Here is a 25,656-nt window from a genome sequence, read left to right as displayed (position 1 = left end):
TTTATTTGCTACTTTTTTAAAAGCGCATTGTTGGAGTAATGCCATCTGAAGAGTCTCATTCACACCAAAAGTTTAGTGTGAATACAAAACTAATCAACCACCAGGAAGATTTGATAACACCAACCTATCATCCATTGTTGTGGGCCATGTGCTTGTTCTTCAATATGTACTCAACGATTTCCCATGGTGTTGGTCATGGGTGGCCTGGAGCATGGCCATGATGGTCAGTTGTGAGGATGTGGTGGTGTTTAACATAATCTGTTCTCTTTTAAGGACACTGTTTAGTTACTGTGGGCTGAGGAAGTCTAAATAGGCACATCCTGAGGTCTTGTGGGGTAGTGGGTGCACAGGTATTTCAGGGCCAGGAACTACTACAATTTCTTTGGGCCTCCTTATCTCGAGAGACAATGGATACGCGCCTGGAGGTGGTCAGTGGTTTGTGAAGCAGCGCCTGGAGTGGCTATAAAGGCCAATTCCAGAGTGACAGGCTCTTCCACAGGTGCTGCAGAGAAATTTGTTTGTCGGGGCTGTTGCACAGTTGGCTCTCCCCTTGCGCCTCTGTCTTTTTTCCTGCCAACTACTAAGTCTCTTCGACTCGCCACATTTTAGCCCTGTCTTTATGGCTGCCCGCCAGCTCTGGCGAACGCTGGCAACTGACTCCCATGACTTGCGATCAATGTCACAGGATTTCATGTCGCGTTTGCAGACGTCTTTAAAGCGGAGACATGGACGGCTGGTGGGTCTGATACCAGTGGCGAGCTCGCTGTACAATGTGTCTTTGGGGATCCTGCCATCTTCCATGCGGCTCACATGGCCAAGCCATCTCAAGCGCCGCTGACTCAGTAGGGTGTATTTAGAAGCGTCTTTTAATGTGTTTGGAAAGAGCACTCCTGCTCCTCACAGCTCCAGTCAGAGGTAAGTAACTTACCTTTCTAGTTGCGGGTGTTTTGTATGTCTGGTCTCTCTAAATGCAATGTGCAATGGCACTGCCTTAGGGATTGAAAGCAGGCATGCGGCCTTTCATTGAACAAGGGCTTAATGCCTGCTTCGGATATGGGTTAATAAATGCCTCTCGTTTGTCCTTACCCAATATGGCAGATATGTGCAGTTCCTGCCTGGCATTTGGCAGATTTAGGTCCACGTAGTGCCTGAAAACAAGGTACTAGATGGCCCAATTTCTAAGCTCTTGAATTTAACTAACGGGGATGGTCACTGAAATGATTGATACTATCCACTTCAGCAAACATGTGTGTTTTTGGATAATCAAGGTATTGAGGGACATAGATAGAAAAATGGTTGGAATGGTGTTAATTTATCGAAGAAAATGCCTAACAGTCTTTTCCTGGCCACAAAAATGCTACATTTTACTCTTCTTAGCTTCAAAGTTCCAATCACATCTAATATTTAAGCATTGATACGTCCCAGAAGTCAAATTGTCCCAACTTCCATTGCATCAGTCTTGACACTGTAGTATGATGTTTTGGATTCCCCTTTTCACTGGTCACAACCAGACTGATTGAAAGTAGAGCAGAAAGTGCAGGTGAACAGCAGAGTGAACAATGTGGCTTGGGTTGTGGGAACAATTAATAAATGTGTTGAACTTTGATTTCACCTTGGAGTTTTGCAGATAAGGCAGGAAGCCATTCTGAGGGAGACAAGAGCCCTTGTCTTGAATTTACTGGTGAGCACAGTGGCTGACCAGTAAGTTTAACAACTACTTGCTTTTATTTCGTGCCTTTAACATAGTAAAGTATCCCAAGAAACTTCACAGGAGCACTTTCAGACAATAAATGACACTGAGCCAAAGAAGGACATATTAGGATAGGTGACCAAATGCTTGGTCAGAGTTGTCAGCTTCAATGGTGGGGTGAAGGAATTGTGAATGGTTCATGGGCTTCCTGGTTGGTGAAGGGTTTAAAAAGGCTAACTTTGATTCCAAAAACATTGTACATATGAAATCGCTGGGTCATTATGAATTCAACAAGACAGTCTGTGCAGAAATCACTGCAAAAGCCCCCAAAAACTGATAAAGAAATGAGTAAACTTAAACAATTGTTGATTAAAGATTGCTGCCGTTAGAAGTTGATGGGAATCATAAGGCATGTCTGTGTGAAGCAAGACTTCAAGAAAATTCGAACATTGTTAAGAATGGCCTACATGTTACTTTGTTTGGAACAAGTAAGCTAGAACAACAGGCTGTGGGTGAAGGGTTGCACCAGGTTTAACCTCTAAGGAAGTAGAGTGACATACACCAAACTGCCAACTGTTCATCATTAATGCCTAGCAATGGTGGATAATGAGACAAAACAGATCTTCTAAACTTTACTTATGCCTCAACTGGCAGAAACAACATAAAAAGACATTGTGGCAGGTTTGCCACTGCAGTTGGAGGAGCTTGGAGAAGCTTTGCCTGGAGGAAGATGTCTAAGAATAAGAAACATCATGGGTTAAGAGAAAGCTGAACACATTTCTGCCTTATTGCTGAGATCCTCAGCTTTAAAAGTTGTATGTATTACTTGATGCTGTCTTTATGCTTGTGTGAACTAGTTTAATGCTATGTGCAAATTTAAATCATTAAAGATAACTTTGGTCAAAATACAGTGTAGTGAGACTTTCCTTGGCTGGCTACTCTCTAGGTTCCAAATCACTGGAACATCTGTATCCCTATCATGACTGCATAATTGAAAACATCAAAATAACAAAAGATTCCATGTTTAATTCTTAATTTGTGCTGAGTAAGATGATCTCAGCCAACAGGACACTACAATCGCCCACAGTGCTCCTATGTTAAGGGAGAAATTACCACCCAGGGTCACTGGATGGCCACAGGGTGAGGCCAGGCCCAGTTGTACCAGCACTCACATTGAATAGTTTGCTGCCAGTCAAAAAGCAGCCATTTGAAGGGCAGCTGTGTTTTACACACCCCTGGAACAGTACCCCTGCTGACCTGTGACATGTGCAGCATTCTCAACAGTAGAGGGGTTTTATTGAAGATACCTAGTTTCAAAGAGATAACAAACTCAGCCAGTAACCCCGGAATCTGCAGAAATCTAGCAATATGTGTGCTTTGATCATTGCAGTCCATCACCGGGAAAAATGCACAACACAAAAATAGGAATGTCAATACAAATGCAGAAAATGCAACCATCTGAGCTCCCTGCTTAGGTGCAACTAGCAGAGGTCTGAGCCAGTGCAGTCAAATAGCTGCATCCAAACTGCATATAGTTTTCAATCCTCACCATAATTCAACTCCCAAACAGAATTGCTCACAATTTTGTCCCATTTAATAAGAGTTCAACACTTTATCAAATCATTACTCAAAAATATACTGTTTTTGCCATCCTCCCAAGTTCAGCCACAGTTCTGCAGAACTAGGAGAAATAAAGCTTGGATTGAATGTCAGATCAACTCTTTATAATCTGTGCACTGCACTTGTATTCGGAATAAAATCTGTCAAAACTTAAATGTCACTGCAGATTAGGAGTGTCGCACAGCATTTTGTAAAAATGCTCTGAGCAGAAAATAATTATTTGAGCAGATTTTTGCATTGGTCCACACCAATAGAGTTGCCAAACTTTTGATACCTCTAGACTTGACTAATACAATGCTCTCCTGGCCAATCTCACATCTTTGACCTCCATAAATGTTAGCTCATCCTAACTCACACCAAATCCAATTCACCCATTACCTCTGTGCTCACTGACTTACACTGGCACCTGATCTGGCAATGGCTTTGATTTTAAAATGCTGATCCTTGTGTTCAAATCCTTCAACAGCCTCACCCCTCACTATCTCTAACTTCCTCCACCCCTGTAACTCTCTAAAATCTTTCTGCTACGCTGATGCAAACCTCTTGTCCATCCCAGACCTGCTTCGATTCAACATTGATGGCTGTGTCTTCAACTGTCGAGGCCCCAAGTTCTGGAGTTACCTCCCTACACTTCTCTGCCTCTTTGTTTTCCTTTCAAACCCGGTTTAAAACCAAGCTCTTGGACCAAGCTTTTGATCACTTGTCATAATGTCTCCCCATTTGGCTCATGGCAATTTTTGTCTGGTTACGTTCATGAAGCGCCTTGGAATGTATTACTGTGTAAAAGGCGCTATATAAATGTAAGCGGTTATTAAAGCTCTGCTCTGGGAGAGGGTGATGGTGTAGCTGTATCCATCAATTTGAAGACAACAATACTGTTCTCTCCCCTCATGTCCACCTTGCTCACACATCTGCTGACAGGGAGTCAGCCACTCTGTAACTAGTGTTGTAATTGGAGTCCACTTACTCCTGTTCTTTGCTATGGTCTGAACACAATTCTCAGTTACACACAAATAATAAGCGACTCAAGAAGAATGGAAGAAATCTGAGGTGCAGTACTGCTGGGAATTTATTCACAGTTTTGCAGTATAGGCCTCTGATAGATGTGGCAGACACATTCAGAACTTAAAATTACAGGAACAAATTACAAAGTCAAAAATCATTTGAAATGATAGAAAATATTACATCCTATGAAACCTCTTTAAAATTCCATTGTTTTAATGAAGACGTTAATTAAAGCTAATTGCGAACTGCAGAGATTGCACCCTGCTCACTCATCAAAGCAAAACAAATCTTGATTCTACTCAAAAAAATTCACTAATGAGGACAGTACTAATTTGTACAGGAAACAGTAATTATGCAACTGAAAGTCCAACAGCACTGATTAACTACAGCAAAACCCATGCAGAGTCCAGAATCAGAACAGCCAGTCAGAGAATGCAATGAGGGTAAGAGATTAAACAACTTGAGCAACAGTTTTCATTAAGGAAACCAAGCACATCAGTGAAAATTTTTTTGTAAAGTGCATTTGAACATAGCATCGCCGATTAAATCAAAACATATCAGTTGATCAGTTTCACACCATGTCAAGTACCTGTAATCTCGGCAAGCAGTAAGGATTAGCTCCAATATAATTTTTCACATCTAAATAAAACTAGAATGTTTTCAACTTGATCCCATATGGCTGGATTCTGATAGCATGCATTCCCAACTGAGGTAAGCATAGCTTTGCATTTGAGGTTTTTGGAGCAGAATACTCAACAACTTAATAATGTCAAGGATGAGAACAAGCCACTTGGCCAATCATCCCTCAAGTACATTAACTGTCTCATCATGGTAACAGATTGTATTTTGAATAACTTCAGTATTGTTGCCTGCTTGGCAAGTTAATCCAAATGTTTATCACTTTAAAAAAGTTCTTCCTGCTATTTGTTGTAAATTTACTATGCTTCTATGTTGAAGCAAGAACACTAATTTTGGAATTGGAGATTTTTTTTAAAAAAAGGAACTCTGAATTTGGATGGAGTTGCTGGTGTACACTTGTCTCTGCTAGGTGATGCAGTTGGCATCTCCTGAATACAAGCTTTTTCAATCCAGCTAACACCTCAAGTTCAAAAATTATTTGTTTTAAACGCGGGTCCCCTAAAAAACAGGCTCACATTACCAGAGGGGCAGGTGTGTGAAATGTGCGTATGGATTGCATTGCAAACAGAAGCATGTCTCACAGATCTATATATATATATACACACACATAGGTAGCATGTAGTAGAGGTGATTGTGGAGTGTGTACCAGATGCTGCATAAAACCATCTTTCCATCTCCAACATTCAACCCTGGCCTGCTATGTCACACAGACAACAAGGTTCCCTCACTTCTCTGTCCCTCCTCATTGCCACATAAGCTATCATTTCAGTTCACAGTTAGCCCTAGAACCTCCAATGCCATTCCAAACCAGATATTTGATTTTGGGCATACATCCCACTTCCATTTTGAATTTAATTAACTGATTTTGGTGGGACACTGTCTGCACATACACCATTCAGAGAACACAAATACCTTTCCTAATCTTGTTGAAGGATGACATTTAAGTTGTGGGTTCACAGCCTGCAGTAGCCCTGGTTCCCAGCATTAAAGCCTGGACCCCATCTTCCCGTCAATCTGCCTTTGTCCAATAGAAAAGTTCAAAGCAACTATCTGGCTTTCCAGCATTTAGTTTCTTACGTGGTCCATTTGTAACAAGTCACTGCAGTAACAGCACTAACAGAAGTGGGGACACAACAAGGAGACCAATTTATGATCGTCCCAAAAATGCTAATTGCTCTCAGGCAGTGCAGCATTGGAGTCTGGGGCAAGAAGTTTGTCTGTTTAGCAAAACAGGTTTAATAACCAGTAGACAACACGATGGAATACGTACATCATGACAGCACCACAGAGCCACTTGGGCATGTGTCTACAGAATGAGATTGTTTATGCTAAATAGCCAGTCAAAAAGCAGTAGATATTCTTCTACTTTGCATGTGGATTTATAAATCTGCATGCTCTGTGCAATCACATTAACAAGCAACTCCAAAAACACCAAATATCAATCACTTGGGAGGTGCTTTTCATCAGATTTTAAAGTGTAAATCATTACGCGAGTTCTGATAATGTCAATTTCCTAAAGCAGTGCATCTCCACTTCTGGGTGAGGTATTTGTTTGTTATTGGTGGGTCAGTACATGGAACATATACAAAATGCATTATTTCACGAAATAGATCATCAAACTGCAGGTTAAGTTGCGACCCAATGTCTCTTTGGCTTTAATATAAATATTTACATATACTAAGGTTTTAAACTGAACAGCTTATCTAGGATTAACCTACTGTGACTAAGTGTTGAGTTTATAATGCCACCTGTGTTACTGGTTGGTAATGCGTCCTGCAATCGATCATATAACATATTTTAGTACAATAGGAGTCAACCATTTTATTTGAAAGAGTTTGCGGTCCAGGCTTTAGATTAGGAATTCCTGTTGAAGTTTTTGTTCTTTAATTCCTTTATGGAATGTAGGGGATGTTGCCAAGCCTAACATTTATTGCCCATCCCTAATTGCCCTTGAGAAGGTGGTAATGAGACACCTTCGTGAACCACTATAATCCTTGTGGTGTCTGTATCCTACGCATGGGATAACAGCAAACTGACCCTTAGGACCAAGCTGATGGTTTATCAGGCCTGTGTTCTCAGCACCTTGCTGTATGGCTGTGAAACATGGGCGACTTAAAAGTACAATAATTTCCATCTTCCCTGTCTGAGGCGCATTATGGGATTATCCTAGCAGGGCAAAATTACAAATGTGGCAGTCCTCTCAAAGGCAGAGCTCCCAAGTGTGTTAGCACTAATCAAACAGGGACATCTTCGGTGGATTGGACATGTCCGCAGGATGGAATAGGTCGCATACCCAAGGATCTTCTGTATGGTGAGGTAGCCGGGGTCAGATGACCAGTGGGGCGCCCAAAGCTCCTTTCAAGGATGCTTGCAAGCGTGACTCTCTCACCTGGGAGTCACTAGCGGACGAAAGAGAAATGGCGACATATCCTGTGGACTGGTGTGCACCACCACCACGACCAGTTGCTACAGCAGCTTGGCAACAGTCGCCAACATCAAAAATAACTCTTGGCAGCTTCACGTGCAGCACTTGTGGTAGAATTTGCCTCTCAAGGATTAGCCTTACAGCCATCAGCAAAGGTGCACGGAGAGAAGACACCCCACCTAAATGAATTGTTTGCTGCCTGTCCTTCGTTTGTAGATGGAAGGATGCCAACCAACCAGGTACACCCACACAGCTGTTAGGGAGGGAGTTCCACAATTTTGAGCCAGTGACAGTGAAGGAACGGCAACATGTTTCCAAGTGAGGATGTTGTGCGACTTAGAAGGGAGGGAAACCTTGCAGGTGGTGGCATTGGCATGCGCCTTCTACCTTGTCCTTCTACATAATAGAGGTTGTGGGTTACAATGGGTGCTGTTGAAGGATCCTTGGTGAGTTGCTGCAGTCCATCTTGTAGATAGTATGCACTGCTGCCATTGTTCTCCGCTGGTGTGAATATTTCTGGTGGTGGATAGGGTGCCAATCAAATAGGCTGCTTTGTTCCGATGATATCAAGTTTCTTGAGTGTTGTTGGAGCTGCACTTATCCAGGCAAGTGGAGAGTATGCCGTCACACTCGTGACTTGTGCCTTGAAGATGGTGGACAGGCTTTGGGAAGTCAGGAAGTGATTTACTCGCCATAGAATTCCCAGCCTCTGACCTGCTCTTGTAGTCACAGTATTTATGCAGCTGGTCCAGTTAAGTTTCTGATCAATGGTAACCCCCAGGATGTTGATGGTGGCGGATTCAGCAATGGTAATGGCATTGAATGTCAAGGAAAGGCGGTTAGAATCTCTCTTGTTGGAGATGGTCATTGCCTGTCACTTGTATGGCACAAACGTTATGTGCCATTTATCAGCCCAAGCCTGAATGTTGTCCAGGTCTTGCTGCATGCAGGCATGCACTGCTTTATTATCTGAGGAGTTATCAACGGGACTGAACATTGTGCAATCATCAGAGAAAATCGCCACTTCTGACCTTATGATGGACAGAAGGTCTTTTGTGAAGCGGCTGAAGATGGTTGGGACTAGAAATGCCTGCAGAGATGTCCTGTGGCTGAGCTGATTCGCTTCCAATAACCACAACCATCTTTCTTTGTGCTAGGCATGACTCCAGCCAGTGGAAAGTTCTCTCCGCTTCTCATCGACTTCAATTTTACTAGGGCTCTTTGGTATCACACTCGGTCGAATGCTGCCTTGATGTCAAGGGCAGTCACTCTCAACTCACCCTGGAATTCAGTTCTTTTAGCTATGTTTGGACCGAGGCTATAATGAGGTCTGGAGCTGAGTGGTCCTGGCAGAATCCAAACTGAGCACTGGTGAGCAGGGTATTGATGAGTACGTGCCACTTGATAGCACTGTCGACGATACCTTTCATCACTTTATTGATGATGGAGAGCAGACTGATGGGACGGCAATTGACTGGATGGAATTTGGCCTGTATTTTGTGACTAGAACACCCCTGGGCACGTTTCCACATAGCCCGTTAGATGCCAGTGTTGTAGCTGTACAGGAACAGCTTGGCTAGCTGCGCAGCTAGTTCTGGAGTACAAGTCTTCAGCACTACAGCCGGAATGCTGTCAAGGCCCACAGCTTTACTGTATCCAGTGTGCTCAGTTGTTTCTTGATATCATGTGGAGTGGATTGAATTGAATTAAATTGCCTGAAGACTGGCATCTGTGATAATGGGGACCTCAGGAGGAGACAGAGATGTATCTTCGACTCTGCACTGCTTAAGATGCTTCCGCCTTGTCTTTTGCATTGATGTGCTGAACTCTGCCATTATTCAAGATGGGGATGTTCATTCAGCCTTCTCCTCATGTTAGTTGTTTAATTGCCCATCACCATTCACGACAGGATGTGGCAGGACTGCAGAAGTTTAATCTGATCCATTGGTTGTGGGATCACTTGGTTCTGCCTATAGCATTCTCTTTCTGATGTTTAGCATACCTAAAGGCCTGTGTTGTAGCTACTCCAGTTTGGTACCTTGTTTTTAGGTATGCCTGGTGTTGCTCCTGGAATGCTCTCCTCCGCTTCTCACTGAACCAGATTGGTCCCTTGGCTTGATGGTAATGGCAGGGTGAGAGATATGCCAGGCGATGAGATTACAGATTGTCACGGAATACACAATTCTTCTGCTGCAGCTGATGCACTATAGTGCTTCATGGATGCCTAGTTCAGTCACTAAAAAAGCTTTTCAATTAAATTAACTATTTGGCATTTTCATTACTTACTAAACTGGTATCATTTCGATATATCATTTAGAACACACTCACTGCAGATGCTGATACTCCCCGGATACGCAGTCACGAGCCAGATACGCAATCATTCCAGGTGCTGACACTTGCTAGACATGCAGTCACTTGTCGGATGCACAGGCACTTCACGTGCTGAGACATGCATTCACTCTATGTGCTGACACTAGGATACACAAGCACTCCCTAAGCACACAATCGCTCCAGGCACTGACAATATCTGACACACAATCAATCATTCAAGAAACCAAAAGGCAAGTAATGGCTATGGGACAACTAGCTACATGTTTAATGAATGAATGTGGCACCTGAAGGTTCCATGCGCAGTGAATCCATCCCTGACAGCCACATAACCTGTTGGTACAGAGCCCAGAGGGATGTTTAAGATCATTAGACAGGTGGTTTGTTTTTAAGCATTTTGATTGGACAGAACATCTAATGATATGGCTGGAGCTTCCGGTACTCAATGGCAGATTAAGTTACTGCAAGGCATTTGTTCATTTACAAAATCAAAATACTTTGGATGTTGGAAATCTGAACCAAAAACAGAAATGCTGGAAACACCCAGCAAGTCAGGCAGCATCTGTGGAGAGAGAAAAACAGAGTTAACAACCGGAATTTTACTCCCCACCTCTCCCAAAGAGTGGAGGTGGTGGGGGGGGGGGGGGGGGGCATAAAATGGAGCGGGAGGCGCGGGGGGCCTTTCCCGACCCACTCTCGCCACAATTTTATGTGCCGCGGCGGCAGCAGAAAACAGCCCGCCCCAGGCCAATCAAGGCCCTTAGGTGGCCAGTGCCCAATGGTGGCCTGTGCCCTATGAAGGACCGCCCCCAATGCCCCAACCACCCCAATCGATCACCCTTGCCTCGCCAGTACCTGACCGATCACCTCCAGCGAGGCCCCAAAAAGGTACTTTTTCTCTGGGCTGTACTTCCTCTTCTTCTCAAAGCTGGGTTGCAGTCCCAGCAGTGGCCACCACTCCAATGAGGTGAAAGCCCCACCTCTGGCCAATTAAGGACCTGGGGACTGTAAAATGCAGTCTGGATTCCCAGGCCAGGTGGAGGCAGGATCGCCACCGACTTTTTGGTCGGTGGGCGGTTCCTGTCTGATGAGGGTAAAACTTCGGCCTGCGTTTCAGACCTGATCTGAAACAAGCCTGAAATGTTAACTCTGTTTCTCTCTCCACAGACGCTGCCTGACCTGCTGAGTGTTTCCAGCATTTTTTGTTGTTGTTCAATTACAATATTATTTAGTTCGCACATGATCCTAGGGCCATGGGAAAAGGAATTGAAGCAGCATTAGGCACCCCTTTAACCAATGTTTCACTGGGCATTTGATTGAAACCTCTATCGCACATTACTACAGAGAACTTGAACTACGATGAGGAAGAGGTAGCACAAAGAAAGAGGACTGCATGAACAACAGTGAGCTTTAACACACAATCCGATGTTTAAAATTTTCAATGCTCTTGAAAATGTTGCAGTATAACCTGAACCTGGGCTTTGAGCTGATCACAGTCCAGTGACTCAGCAATATTTATGCTCTCCGTGATCTGGATGATTTGCGCTCAGAACATGCCCATTGCCACAGTTTAAAAAAAGTATCATTCCTTTACATGTACTTAAAAGCAAAATTTTAAAAATCAACAGCAAATGCTCTTAAACAGAATTCAGAGTTTCTTGGCTGCTGCAAGATGCTCACCACAGAAAACTGGTGTAGGAAATTGAAGACTCTACAGCAGAATTGTAAGGTGAAAGCTATTTCACATGATAACAGGCAGTTCCCCCTTGATTCCTTCCCCTTAATTTTTATCTCTCAAGTACTGCAAGATTGTCCCAAAGATTCAACAGAAAGTTCACGCTCCTGTAAATTGCCACATCCGGGAAGAGAATGGTCTCTCTGATCGTGCACATAATTTGGGCTTCCCAGAATCTTTCACTGCTTGTAATGAGTTGCAGGCACAGACGTTGAGTTACAGTGACGTGGATGGCAGCTTTTTAAGTTCTCTGCGCTGAGCCAAAGTTGATGCCTTCACGGACTCCAGTTTTGGTGCTGGCGGGGAGCTACTCAAGGCTGAGAATGTGGCAGCCATCGCTCCCTGGGAAAAGAGGACACGAGAAACATTGTTAAAAAATACACCACACTAGAAACAAATTTCAACACAAAAGACATGAAATAGCACAAGTTTAATGTTACTTACCTCCATTAATTGTGATATATACCCTGAAAAGTTTAATCCAGTGAAATACATTTCAGTTAATTGCTTCCTGGGGCTTAACTGTACAGAGCGTTGGAAACACCTTGAACATAATGTCAAGACTCCCAGAAACTACTGAAACCCAGTAAATGAAAATAATTTATACCGGGCTACCACTGTAAAACAAATTATTTCTATCTCCGTGGGTAGAAATATCATAGCACTTGATCTGCATGCACCACACATCAGCAAAACAGTTTGAATGTTGGCTTTACTTCAGTAATACACAAGTTAGGTGCAGAGGAAGTGAAATGGGAGAGTTTGGGGCACAAGCCCAGTGCTGTGCCAGCAATTGTCACAGCAAGTCCATCAGGCAGGAGAGGATGCCAAAGGAAAATTGGAGGGGATTGGAGAGGGCTACCAGTACATACATCTGCTCGCCCATCACAAATACAGCCTACCTTAATAAGATGGACATCCTGCCGGGTCAGCTGGCTCTGTGGCAGCTGATCTCGATTCATGATCCACTGATGTTTCAATACCTGTTTTGCTGTCAAACGTCGGTGTGGGTCAACATGCAACATCTTGGAGACGAGGTCCTGTTGATTAGGAAAGTTGTAATGCAAGTCTGAGTTTTATTTGCCATAATTAACCAAAAGAAACAAATACCAAGCACCGTCTTCAATAATGGACAAGTTGAAGAATTTGAAGTGTAATAAAACATGCATTTATATAGCACTTTTAACATGTAAAAATGTCCAAGGTGCTTCATAGAGGAATAATTGGAAAAAAAATGGAAGCTGAACCAAAGGAGGAGATATTAATAGGAGTAGCCAAAAGCTTAGTGAGGAATGGATTTTAGTGGGCTTTAAAGGAGGAGAGAGGAATAAAGAGAAAAAGGGGTTTAATGGAGGGAATTGCAAAGCATGGCACCTAGTCAGCTGAAGGCACAGCCACCAATGGTGGGGCAAAGGGAGGGAAGGATGCACAAGAGGCCAAAGTTCCAGGAATGCAGAGATCTAGGAGCAGGGGTGATGTAGGGTTGGAAATAGGGAGGATGAGGCCATGAATGGATTTAAGCAGGAGGATATAAAATTTTAAGTGTTGGGGAACTGGGAGACAATGTAAGTCAGCTAGCACAGAGGCGATGTATGAGCGGAACTTGGTGGAGGATAGAGTACGAGCTCAAGTATAGAGTGTGGAGAATGAGAGACCAACCAGGAGACCATTGAAATAGTCGAGTCTAGAGGCAAGTGTTTCAGATGCGGATGCAAGTGATATTATGGAGGTGGCAATAGGCGGTCTTTGCGATGAAGAGGATTTAGAATCAGAAGTTCAGCTCGGGGTCAAATAGGACACCTAGAGTGCAAACAGCCTTGTTCAACCTAAGACATTGTCTAGTGAGGGGAGTGGAATCAGAATCAATGGTGAGGGAATAGAGTTTGTTGTGAGGATTGTAGACAATGGCTCATTTAACTGAAGGAAATTCCTGCTCACAAGCCTGGATGTCAGACAAGCAGTCGGACAACACAAAATTAGGAAAGGGTCAAGTGCTGGAGAGTTGGAATAAAAACAGAAAATGCTCAAAATACTCAGCAGGTCAGGTATCATTCGTAGAAAGAAACAGAGTTAATATTTCAGGTTGCTGACCTTTTGTAAGAGCTGGAAGAAGTTAGAGATCTAATAGGTTTTAAACAATTAGAGGCAGGGAAAGGAAAGACTTGATGAAGAACAAAAGCGAAGGTCTGTGATAGGGTGGTAGGGAGGAGAGATTAAATGACAAAAAGGATGATGGTGGGAGGCAAAAAGGAGATGGTAATGGTAACTGATGATAATTTCCAGCATTTTCTGCTTTTATTTCTGATATCCAGCATCCGCAGTATTTTGCTTTTGTATTTTTGAGGACAGCTGAGGTTGGGTGTCATCAGCACACATGTGGAAGCTGATTTCACTGGCACACCATGGATCCCAATGTCAGGACCAAATATGGATCCCGAACCAAAGCATGTGGATGGCGGGACCACGGTGGCAATTTTACCAATCAGATGGCTGGCAGCTCAGCAGCGCCACTGATACAGGTGGCTGCTGCTGAGGCTAAAAGGAGAAGGAGAGGTCGCTTCCAGGTTGAGGCGCCCTGGAAGGGCTGTAAGAGAGTTATGGGTGTGCTGGGGCCAAGCAGATAGGCCCCAGCAATCAGACGGGTGAATAATCCAGTGGTGGCGTCAGAGCTGTAGGGGTGGCCGTTGCCACCAGGGGCCCCTGGAAAGGAAGGCCCCCAGGGAAGCCGCTGGAAGGCCACCTTGATGTAGCTGGCAGACTCACCAGGCGGTGGGGGGCTGTTCTGATGCACATAAAATGCAGTCGGTCTGGTAAAATGGCCGTCAATAGGCCATTTAATTGGGAATATCTCCTGGTGGCGGGAACACATCGGGCTTCCCTTCCGACGTCATCTTACCATCCCTCTCCCCTCCCAGCCAGTCTCCAAAGGACTGGTAAAATTCTGGCGCATGTCTTTAGATAATGTCATCAAAGGCAACATGTAGATAGGAAGAGGAGGGGGCCATGGACAGATGGAGGACTCGAGGGGTAAAAGTGCAGGGGCAGGAAGAGGAGCAAATGCTGGAGATGCTCTAGTTATTTTATAATAGAACGATGCTCAATGTTGTTCCACAATGAAATTCTACTGTACAGTAAAATAGACACCATATTGCTTATTTACAAGGACAGTAATGCTCAAACCTACAACCCTGCAGATTACGCATAGCTCTAACTTGCTTACCATAGATATGTTGGATGTGCATTTCTGCTCCTGAATCCCCACTGAATTGAGATTCCAGTCATGGATTTTGGGGGGAGTAGTGCAGAGTGGAGGCTAGCCTTTTTCTACAGATCCATTTGGAGAATGAAAGTTCCAATCACACACACACATCTCATAGCAACTGGACAACTGGATATGCAACAATATTCGTCAAACTACCTTTCCAGTTGTAAGTGTGGAGAGCAGAATATAAAAATTAAACCATGATTTCTGCCATGGGTTCTGGAACTTTCACACCTTACATCATGATCAGCTGTTTCAAACAGAGTAAAGCTCCCTACAAGCTGTACAAGCAACTGTCCTCAACTTCAGAAGGATCTCCCACTAAGCTATTGTAACTTTTCATTTTCCAACATCCACCCTTGTGGACTCTCAATTTTTTGTTAATTCACACTGAATTATATGCAGTTTTGTGCCCACTGGAAGCTACCCCAAATTAATTCCACATAGGACTGTGTTTCAGCTGTCAGAAGGGGTAGATTTTCCTGGGCTGGATTCAGATAAAGACCCTCAGTGTAGTAGCACAGTGTGCCAAACTGTCCCCAAATTGTGAAATAGTTCTATCATTTCCTGAAAGTATATTTCCCCATGTAAAATTTGCCATTGTGTTACACTCCTGAATCCAAAGGAAAAGACTGGCCTCAATCAACGGGGCCCAAAAGAGGAGCGGAGCAGAATTTGAATCATGGCACTGAAAATCAGCACACTAACATTGAATGTCATTGCATTGCTATTCATCTGGAACATTGCATTTCTCACCCATTGTCAGATCTCCCTGCATAGCCTGCCATTCCCAGAATAAGGATAGAGATAGATGGGAAACCTGCACTTCACCTTCTCGGTGATACAGAAGACCAGTTTGGATTAATTTTCCCTCCCGGATAATCAGGAGTTGTAGAGTATGCTTCAATACTGGATCCTCATTTGAATAGTACTTTGTTACTCACCTCACTAAAATAAAAACTTTTAAACTGACCTTTGCAGCAGAAGAGGCTTTGTCCCAGTTTCCACCCTGCAGATTGTAGTGTCCACTGCCAATCCTAGCCAGGATCTCACTTGGAGTATCATCTGGACCATTAGCAAATGGGGTATACCTGGCTCAAGATAACCAAAGAAAAAGCATTTCAGTTGAAGAAACAGAAATCTGTAGAGGCCAATATAAGGAGAACTGAACCCTGTTAACAGCCTGGTATTGCACTGTCCATACTAATTAGAATGCATGAAAGGACATTCAGCTACAATTAATCCTGACAATTTCCCAAAAAGCCCTAGCAGCCAGATTTTAGAACATCATCAGTATCTTATGCCAAAGTGTAAAAACAGGTGCATGATCATCATTTCTCACACAGATTGTCCCAACCTTTGATGAGCTGTCAGTCTAGCCACTTCCACTCAAAAATGGAACAGAAAACTATGGGGAATAGATTGAATGGAACTGCAATTTAGCCAGGAGGCACCCTGTTATCATCGGTTGTTCAAGAGATAGCCCATTTGTGTTAAATATTGACTTTGGTTGAAGACTACAATGGTCAACCATTGCCTCAAGTTTCAGCAACTCTAAGGGGCAATAATTGCAGTCTGATAAGTACTGCTTTGCTTAGTCTGAAAACATTGTATTTTGTTATACTTTAACTCACCTTTTATATGCTGTCAGCTGGTAACAGTCTTGCTAAACTGCCTCTTGTCATCATCCCATAACCAGCCATGAATATCAATTTGCAGGCATTTCCTCATGATGACACCTCTTAGCATTTTAGTTGAAGGGTATAATAGTTCGCCAGCCGTCTTTGTCATGTAATTATTAGTGGGGTTGGAAAGTTCAGAGTACTTTAAACAGCAGTATTAACCAAACTCAGATTAAAATACAAACAGTGGTCCTGCAATTTAGAAATTCTACTGCCATGTTAATACACCCACTCATGAATCTTCAGATGCACAATGCATTGTACAGCTATTGAATATCATGCTTGAAAAAAAATTAGGGCCATAGTCGGGGTGCTTTTGAAAAAAATGATTTTAAAAATTTACATCATCTCCAAACACTTTACACAAATTATTTAGAAAGACAAAAGAGGTAGGTAATTTGTGCACAGCAAGATCCCAAGAGTAATGAGATTAATGATGAAATTATCAGTTTTGTGTGTGTCTGAATGTGTAATTTTGGCCAGGTAACCAAGAAAACTCCTCAGTCTTTGAATTGTGTCATAAGATCCTCACTGCTCACCTGAGCAGTCAGAGGAGCCATAGTTTCAGGGCTCACCTGAAGGATGATACCTTAAACCGCACCACTCTTTGAGAAATGTGCTGAACTGTCAATTTGGTGTATTTATATTTTTTATTATATTTTTTTTTATATTAGAGATACAGCACTGAAACAGGCCCTTCGGCTCACCGAGTCTGTGCCGAACATCAACCACCCATTTATACTAATCCTACACTGATCCCATATTCCTACCAAACATCCCCACCTGTTCCTATATTTCCCTACCACCTACCTGTACTAGTGACAATTTATAATGGCCAATTTACCTATCAACCTGCAAGTCTTTTGGCTTGTGGGAGGAAACCGGAGCACCCGGAGAAAACCCACGCAGACACAGGGAGAACTTGCAAACTCCACACAGGCAGTACCAGGAATCGAACCCGGGTCCTTGGAGCTGTGAGGCTGTGGTGCTAACCACTGCGCCGCCTGTGTGTTTGCTGAGTATTTTTTATTTATTTATTTATTTAGAGATACAGCACTGAAACAGGCCCTTCGGCCCACCGAGTCTGTGCCGACCTTCAACCACCTATTTATACTAATCCTACACTAATCCCATATTCCTACCACATCCCCACCTTCCCTATATCCCCCTACCTATACTAGGGACTAAAGTGTGGCGAGTCGAAGAGACTTAGCAGTTGGCAGGAAAAAAGACAGAAGTGCAAGGGGAGAGCCAACTGTGTAACAGCCCCGACAAACAATTTCTTCTGCAGCACCTGTGAAAGAGTCTGTCACTTTAATATTAGCCTTTATAGCCACCTCCAGGCGCTTACCCATTGGCTCTTGAGACAAGGAGGCCAAAGACGAAGATGATGATACTAGGGGCAATTTATAATGGCCAATTTACCTATCAACCTGCAAGTCTTTGGCTGTGGGAGGAAACCGGAGCACCCGATGAAAACCCACCCGGTCACAGGGAGAACTTGCAAACTCCGCACAGTACCCAGAATTGAACCCGGGTCCCTGGAGCTGTGAGGCTGCGGTGCTAACCACTGCACCACTGTGCCGCCCAGTAGTAGAGTATATATTGAATACACAAACTTCTGATTCAGATGGCATGGTGCATTAACTGAATCAAGCTGGCACACAGGAAGAGATTCAATAAAGCTGCAGAGACAGGAAGATAACCCAACACCAAGAAAGAAAGCTAATTTGTTTGAATTTACCAAACTGTGATTTGTACAAAAGCAGTTGGGGAAATCCTGCTACTGCCTGTATTAAACTATATTTTAATGCATATTTTATTCATGTATATGTTACACATTTTGTGAAGCATTGCATATTTTTACTGCAGTGCTAAGGGTGCTTTGTGAAGTCCACAAAATGACCGCACCAACACTCTTGTACGTGTTGGGGGTACTCATGAACTGGCACACCTCACAGTGCTCAGCATTGCCACCTGCAGGGACTAAGGCATACTGCTGCCTCAATGTACCATTTGGTGAGAAAAATAATAACTCAGACAACCGACAATAATAAAATGTCAATAGGAATATAGGAATTGCTAAACAAGGAGACCAAGGCCTATCTGGTTCTTCTACCATCTTTCCCATCACATGACATAGCAATAATGGAATTGTTCACTGCATGGCAATAAATCTCTGTCCATTAGTCTACAGATAACCCAAACAAGGCAAGGAAAATCCCAGTGGTCGAGCACATTGGAAACCGAAGGTCCAAAATCACCTATCCTCCCAAGCATGCTACATTTACCTTTCAACACTGCCCAGGGCAACTGTACAACATAAAAGCATCAAACCCACAGGTTACAATGTTTGTGTAATAAAAGTGCATAGCATTAAGAACATAAGAAATAGGAACTGGAATAGGCCATTTGTCTTGTCAAGCCTGCTTTGCCATTCAATAAGATCATGGCTGATAATACCTTTAATTCTATTGAGCGACATACTCTTCAACACAAATCTGTTGCATCTACTCAAGGATTGTTTGATTTCTGCTTTTTCTATAATTACATTGAGATTATAGCACTGAAACAGGCCAGTGTGGGAGACTGTAGAAATGTAAATCTCCTCAGTAAGAGGGGAAAATACAATGCTCCGTCCGCAAGGCTGTAGGGAGGAGCAATATATAGTCCCAAGTTAACTACTCAGAGAATCAATGACTAGAAAATCTGTAATAAAAACAAGAAATGCTGGAAATACTCAGCAGGTCTGGCAGCATCGTGGAGAGAGAAGCAGAGTTAACGTTTCAGGTCAGTGACCCTTCTTCAGAACTAGAAAAATATAATACTAGAAAATCTGCGTCAATTTAAGTTCAGCAGATTCACAGGATGCCAGCAAAGTTTATCACAATCGCTACAGTGCAGGAGACGGCCATTTGGCCCAATGTGTCCGCACCTACTCTCCAAAACAGCAATTCACTTAATGCTATTACCCTGCCTTCTCCCCGTAACCCTGCACATTCTTCCTTTTCAGATAACAGTCTAATTCGCTTTTGAATGCTTCAATTGAACCTGCCTCCACCACACACTCAAGCAGTGCATTCCAGACCTTAACCACTCACTGCGTGAAGAAGTTTTTCCTCATGTCGTTTTTGCTTCTCTTATCAATTACTTTAAATCTGTGCACGCTCGTTCTCAATCCTTTCACGAGTGGGAACAGTTTCTCTCTATCTACTCTGTCCAGACCCCTCATAATTTTGAATACCTCCATCAAATCACCTCTCAGCCTTCTCTTCTCCAAAGAAAACAGTCCTAACTTCTCCAATCTATCTTCATAACTGATGGTCCTCATCCCTGGAACCATTCTTATGAATCTTTTCTGTACACTCTACAATGCCCTCACATCTTTTCTGAAGTGCGGCCCCCAGAATTGGACGCAAAACTCCAGCTGAGACCGAACTAGTGTCTTATATAAATTCAACATAACTTCCTTGCTCTTGTATTCTATGCCTCTATTAATAAATCCCCGGATACTTTATGCTTTATTAACCACTCTCTCAACCTGTCTTGCCACCTTCAGTGATTTATGTACATATACGCCCAGGTCCCTCTGCTCCTGCATTCCCTTTAGAATTGTACCCTTTATTTTATATCGTCTCTCCATGTTCTTCCTACAAAAATGAATCACTTCACATTTCTCTGCATTGAATGTCATCTGCTACATATCCGCCCATTCCACCAACTTGTTTTTGTCCTTTTGCAGTTCTACACTATATTCCTCACAGATCACAATGCTTCCAAGTTTCATATCATCCGCAAACTTTAAATTGTGCACTGTACACCAAGGTCTAGGTCATTAATAAATATCAAGAAAAGCAAGGGTCCCAACACTGACCACTGGGGAACTCTCCAACAAACCTTCCTCCAGCCCGAAAAACATCCATTAACCACTACTCTTTGTTTCCTGTCACTCAGCCAATTCCATATCCATGTTGCTACCGTCCCTTTTATTCCATGAGCTATAACTTTGTTCACATGTCTGTTGTGTGGCACTGTATCAAACGCGTTTTGAAAGTCCATGTGCATATCAACTGCATTGTCCTCATCAATCCTCTCTGTTACCTTCTCAAAAAACTCCAGCAAGTTAGTTAAACATGAATTTCCCTTAAGAAATTCATGCTGGCTTTCTTTAATTAACCCGCATTTGTCCTTGTGACTGTTAATTTTGTCCTGAATTATTTTTTCTAGAAGTTTGCCACCACCGAAGTTAAACTGACTGGCCTGGGCTTTACACCCTTTTTTGAGCAAGGGTGTAACGTTTGCAATTCTCCAGGCCTCTGGCACCACTCCGGAGTCTAAGGAAAACTGAAAAATTATGGCCAGTGCCTCCGCAATTTCCATCCTCACTTTCCTCAGTATCCTTGGATGCCTCCCTTCCAGTCCTGGTGCTTTATCCATTTTAAGTACAGACAGCCTATCTAATACGTCCTCCTGATCAATTTTAAACCCTTCTAGCGTCTTTCACCATTGTCCAGGTTGCATCTTCTTCCTTGGTGAAGACAGGGCAAAGTATTAATTTAATACTTCATCTATGCCCTCTGCCTCCATGCATAAATCCCCTTTATGGTCCCTAATTGACCCAACTCCTTTTACCATGAAATAAGAACAGAAAGTGCTGGAAAAACTCAGCAGGTCTTTGTAGAGAGAAATAGAGCTAACGTTTCAGGTCTGTGACCCTTCATCAGAACTGGCAAAAGTTAGAAATGTAACAGTCTTTGAGCAAATGAAAGGTGGAGGGGGAAGAAGAACAAGAAGAAGGAAGGACTGTGATAGGACAGAGGGAGAAGAGATTAAATGAGAGAGATGTCATGGAACGTAATGAAAATGGAGTGCTATATGGTTGTAGTGAAAGACAAAGCATGAATCCAGGGAGATTGCTAAAGGCAGAATAATGAACAGCTCTGTATGAAAGCAAACACACGAAAAATAAGTTTAAGACTAGCACATGATTAAAAAATAATTTAAAATATATATTAAAAATAAAATAGAATAGAATAAAAACAAAAAATAATGGGCCTCATGGTCTGAAATTACTGAACTCAGTACAGAGTCCAATATTGCTATCGATTTTGCTCTTATCCTCCTTTTACCACCCTTTTACTATTTATATGTCTACAGAAAATTTTGGGATTTCCTTTAACGTTAGCTGCCAGTCTCTCTCTTTGCTTCTCTCATCTGCTTTTTCACTTCCCCTCTGCATCTTCTATATTCAGCCTGGTTCTCAATAGTATTTTCTACCTGGCATCTGTCCTAAGCACACTTTTTCTTCTTTATCTTAATCTCTACCTCTTTTGTCATCCAGGGAGCTCTGGATTTGTTTACCCTACCTTTCCCCTTCGAAGGAACATACCTTGACTGTGCCTGAACTCTCTCTTCTTTGAAGGTAGCCCATTGTTCTGCTACCATTTTTTCTGCCAACCTTTGACTCCAATTTATTTGCTCCAGCTCCGTTCTTACCCCACTGAAGTTGGCTTTCCCCCAGTTAATATTTCTTATTCTGGATTGTTCTTTGCCCTTTTCCACAGTCAGCCTAAACCTCATGATACAATGATCACTGTCCCCTAAATGATCTCCTACTGATAGTTGATTTACTTGGCCCACCTCATTCCCATGAACCAGGTCTAGCAGTGCCTCCTTTCTCGTTAGACTAGAAACATACTGCAGTAGAAAATTTTCCTGAACACGCTCCAGGAATTCTTGCCCCACACTGCCCTTTACACTACTACCATCCAGTTAGGATCATTAAAGTTCCCCATTATAACTACCCTAAAATCTTTGCACACTTCTGCAATTTCCTTGCAAATTTGTTCCTCCATGTCCTTCCCACTAGATGGTGATGGTGGCCTATAGGCAACACCGAGCAATGTAACTGCACCTTTTTTGTTCCTTAGCTCTAGCCAAATTGATTCTGTCCTCAACCCCTCAGGGACATCCTTTTTCTCCAGCACTGCAATGCTCTCCTTCAATCAATAACACCACCCTCCCCCTTTTTCCTTTTCCTATCTTTCCTAAATATCTTGTATCCAGGAATATTCAATACCCAGTTTTGCCCTTCTTTGAGCCAGGTCTCTGTTATAGTCACATCATCATATTTCCACATGTCAATCTGCGTCCGTAACTCACCAATCCTATCAACACTCCGTGCATTCACATACATGTACATTAACCCCGATTTAGGCTTGATTACTTTCTCCCTTACTCTGACCCCACCCAATAACTTACTATTCTCTACTCTAGTGCTATCTATCTCTCCCAGTGTTCTGTGCACCTTGGTATTCTTCTGATATTTCCTCCTGCCAAGTTAGTTTAAACCCTCCCCATTAGCACTAGCAAATTGCTCCGCTAGGAAATTTGTCCCAGCTCAGTTCAGGTGCAACCCATTCGGCCTGCACAGGTCCCACCTTCTCCAGAACGGGTCCCAGTGCACCAGGAATCTAAAGCCCTCCCTCCTGCACCATCTTTCCAGCCACGCATTCATCTGCACTATCCTCCTATTTCTATACTCACTTGTGCGTGGTACTGGGACTAATCTGGAGATTACTATTTTTGAGGGCCTGCTTGCTACTTTCTTACCTAGCTCACCAAACTCTTTCTGCAGGATCACATCCCTCCTCCTACCTATGTCGTTGGTACCAATGTGGACCATGACTGCTGGCTGTTCACTCTCCCCCCTCCCCCTCAGAGTGCTCTGCAGCCGTTCAGTGACATCCTTGACCCCAGGCACCAGGAAGACAACATACCATCCTGGATTCACATCTGCTGCCACAGAAACGCCTGTCTGATCCCCTGACTATCGAATCTCTTATCACTACCACTCTTCCAGTCTTCCTTGTGCCCCCCTGAGCCACCCGGGTGTCATTGCCTTGGCTCTGGCTGCACTCCCCAGGTAAACCATCTCTTTCCTCAGTATTCAGAACTGAATACCTGTTGGAAAGTGAGATGCACTCGGGGGGTCTCCTGCACTACCTGCCTGTTTCTTCTTGACTGTCTGGTGGTCACCCATTCCCTCTCTGCCTGCATACTTTTAAGCTGTGGGGTGACCATATCAATAAACATGCTATCCGCAAAGCTCTTATCCTCACAGATGCGCCGCAGTGACGCCAGCTGCTGCTCAAGTTCTGCAGCCCGGAGCTCAAGCTGCTGAAACGGATGACACTTCCTGCACATGTGGTTATCCACGACCCAAGAAGTGTCCTGGAGTTCTCACATAGCAGAGGATGTGCACTCCTGAGGTTGGAGCAGCCCTGCCATTCCTCTATCTATTAGATAATAAACCTTGGTATTTCTAACAAACCCCGCTACTACTAATACTAATAACCCTACCAATAGTAATAATAACCTTACTACTGCTACTACTAAACTTTACCAATACTAATCTACCTTACCATTATTAAAATACGCTACCAATACTAAAATGCAAATGGTAATAACCTCACCAATAGTAATAAACCTTATTTAAAAATAAAAGACTCACCAGCTACCCACCTGTTACTTGTGATCAATACTTAATATTTTTAATGTTTTTTAAAATCCCAAATTCCTACTCACCAGCCAATCAACTCACTGCTTTCCTGTGATGTAACTATTTGATTTTTTTTCCTTTTTTTGCAAACTCCAGCATGTAGAGGTAGGTTCCTCGCAGGCCCGCCGCCGCTCTCAACTCTCTCTCGGTAAGTGAAGGCCCCCGAGTCTGGGTATGGGTTCCTCGCAGGTCTGTCGCTACCACTGCCTTTCCTAACTCTCTCCAGGTAAGCGAAGGCCCCGAGCCTGGGTCTGGATTTATTCTCTCTCCGGTAGGTTCCTCGCAGGTCCACCGCTCCCAACTCTCTCCAGGTAAGTGGCATGGGAAATGGTTGAACAAAATTTGGCCATGGTGGAAAAAAAAAATACAGTTTGTACACTGGCAATTACTGTGCCAGAGAGATGCTGAGACTAAGGCTTTGCTCATTTTGAAGAAAATGATTTTCAAAATTTACATTTTAATCACCTCTAAATGCTTCACACAAATTACTTATGGAGGCAAAAGAGGCAGGCAATTTGTGCACAGCAAAATCCCACAGAGATTAATGATGAAATTATCTGTTTTGTGGTGTGTTTGATTGTGCCAGAGAGATGCTGAGACTTAGGCCTTGCTCATTTTGAAGCCATCATGGATTCCAAATAATTTGCTGGCTTCATAGATTAGGAAAAAGCACTAGTTGGAGGTCCAATGGAATCAGTGGTCACAGAACAAGCAATATTCTATTGAACTGAAAAACAATTTGCCATCAACTAATAACAGCCAAATCAAGGCTGAAAACTTTATAAAGAAAAATATTTCTGAATAAGGAACTGGAGAGTGGAGATATATGGATCTGTAAAGGTTAAAATGGATTGATGATTCACAATACTAATAGGAAAAACAATTCAAAGGCCCCCATTAATTAAGACCTTTAAAATGAACACATGAAGATTGAAAGAAAAAGGAAAAAAACCTTAAAACAGTATTGTCTTGTGACACTTGATTCAAAAATTAGGTTCTAATGACAGGATTCTTCTTTTCAAGTTTCTTGGTGTCAACCAGTAAACCACTTTACCTTAGTTCTTTGCGAGAGGTGCTTTGCCATTTCATTTTGCACCGTCAAGCTAATTGGTTTGTTTTTTATGTGATGCACAGGCACATTGTGTCCAAAGGATCTGAAAAGAGCTTTTAACAACTAGTAGAATGAATTCCTTACACATACATAAATTTGTCCTGCGGTTCTTAGCTATTGCTGAAGCAGAGTAGCAACTAACAAGTGGTATACGGTGATAACTTCTGTCACTTAGGAGCTATTTTTGCTCAAATGATTTTTCTGCAGTAATGAGTATGCACATTTTTTTTTTTAGAATTAGAATTAGAACATTACAGCGCAGTACAGGCCCTTCGGCCCTCGACGTTGCGCCGACCATCTGACCTACACTATTCCATTTTCATCCATATGTCTATCCAATGACCACTTAAATGCCCTTAAAGTTGGCGAGTCTACTACTGTTGCAGGCAGGGCGTTCCACGCCCCTACTACTCTCTGCGTAAAGAAACTACCTCTGACATCTGTCCTATATCTTTCACCCCTCAACTTAAAGCTATGTCCCCTCGTGTTTGCCATCATCATCCGAGGAAAAAGACTCTCACTATCCACCCTATCTAACCCTCTGATTATCTTGTATGTCTCTATTAAGTCACCTCTCCTCCTCCTTCTCTCTAACGAA

General features: G+C 43.0%; 1 protein-coding gene across 6 annotated transcripts in view; it reads right to left on the bottom strand.

Moving 5' to 3' along the window:
• Positions 1-4,361: 4,361 nt before the first annotated feature.
• Positions 4,362-25,656, bottom strand: part of rps6ka1 (ribosomal protein S6 kinase a, polypeptide 1) — a 229,046-nt gene continuing 207,751 nt past the window's right edge. For all 6 annotated transcript variants that reach the window (XM_068011445.1, XM_068011446.1, XM_068011447.1 and 3 more), the window contains 3 exons: positions 15,678-15,795; positions 12,345-12,482; positions 4,362-11,784 (listed from right to left, as the gene is read on the bottom strand). In XM_068011445.1, coding sequence (XP_067867546.1) covers positions 11,659-11,784; positions 12,345-12,482; positions 15,678-15,795 — 382 coding nt within the window. In that variant the 3' untranslated portion in view covers positions 4,362-11,658. The remainder of the gene's footprint in view (positions 11,785-12,344; positions 12,483-15,677; positions 15,796-25,656) is intronic.

Source organism: Heterodontus francisci, chromosome 31 (genome assembly GCF_036365525.1).
Source record: "Heterodontus francisci isolate sHetFra1 chromosome 31, sHetFra1.hap1, whole genome shotgun sequence".
Lineage (NCBI taxonomy): Eukaryota > Metazoa > Chordata > Chondrichthyes > Heterodontiformes > Heterodontidae > Heterodontus > Heterodontus francisci.
This window is presented reverse-complemented; position numbering and strand designations above follow the sequence as displayed.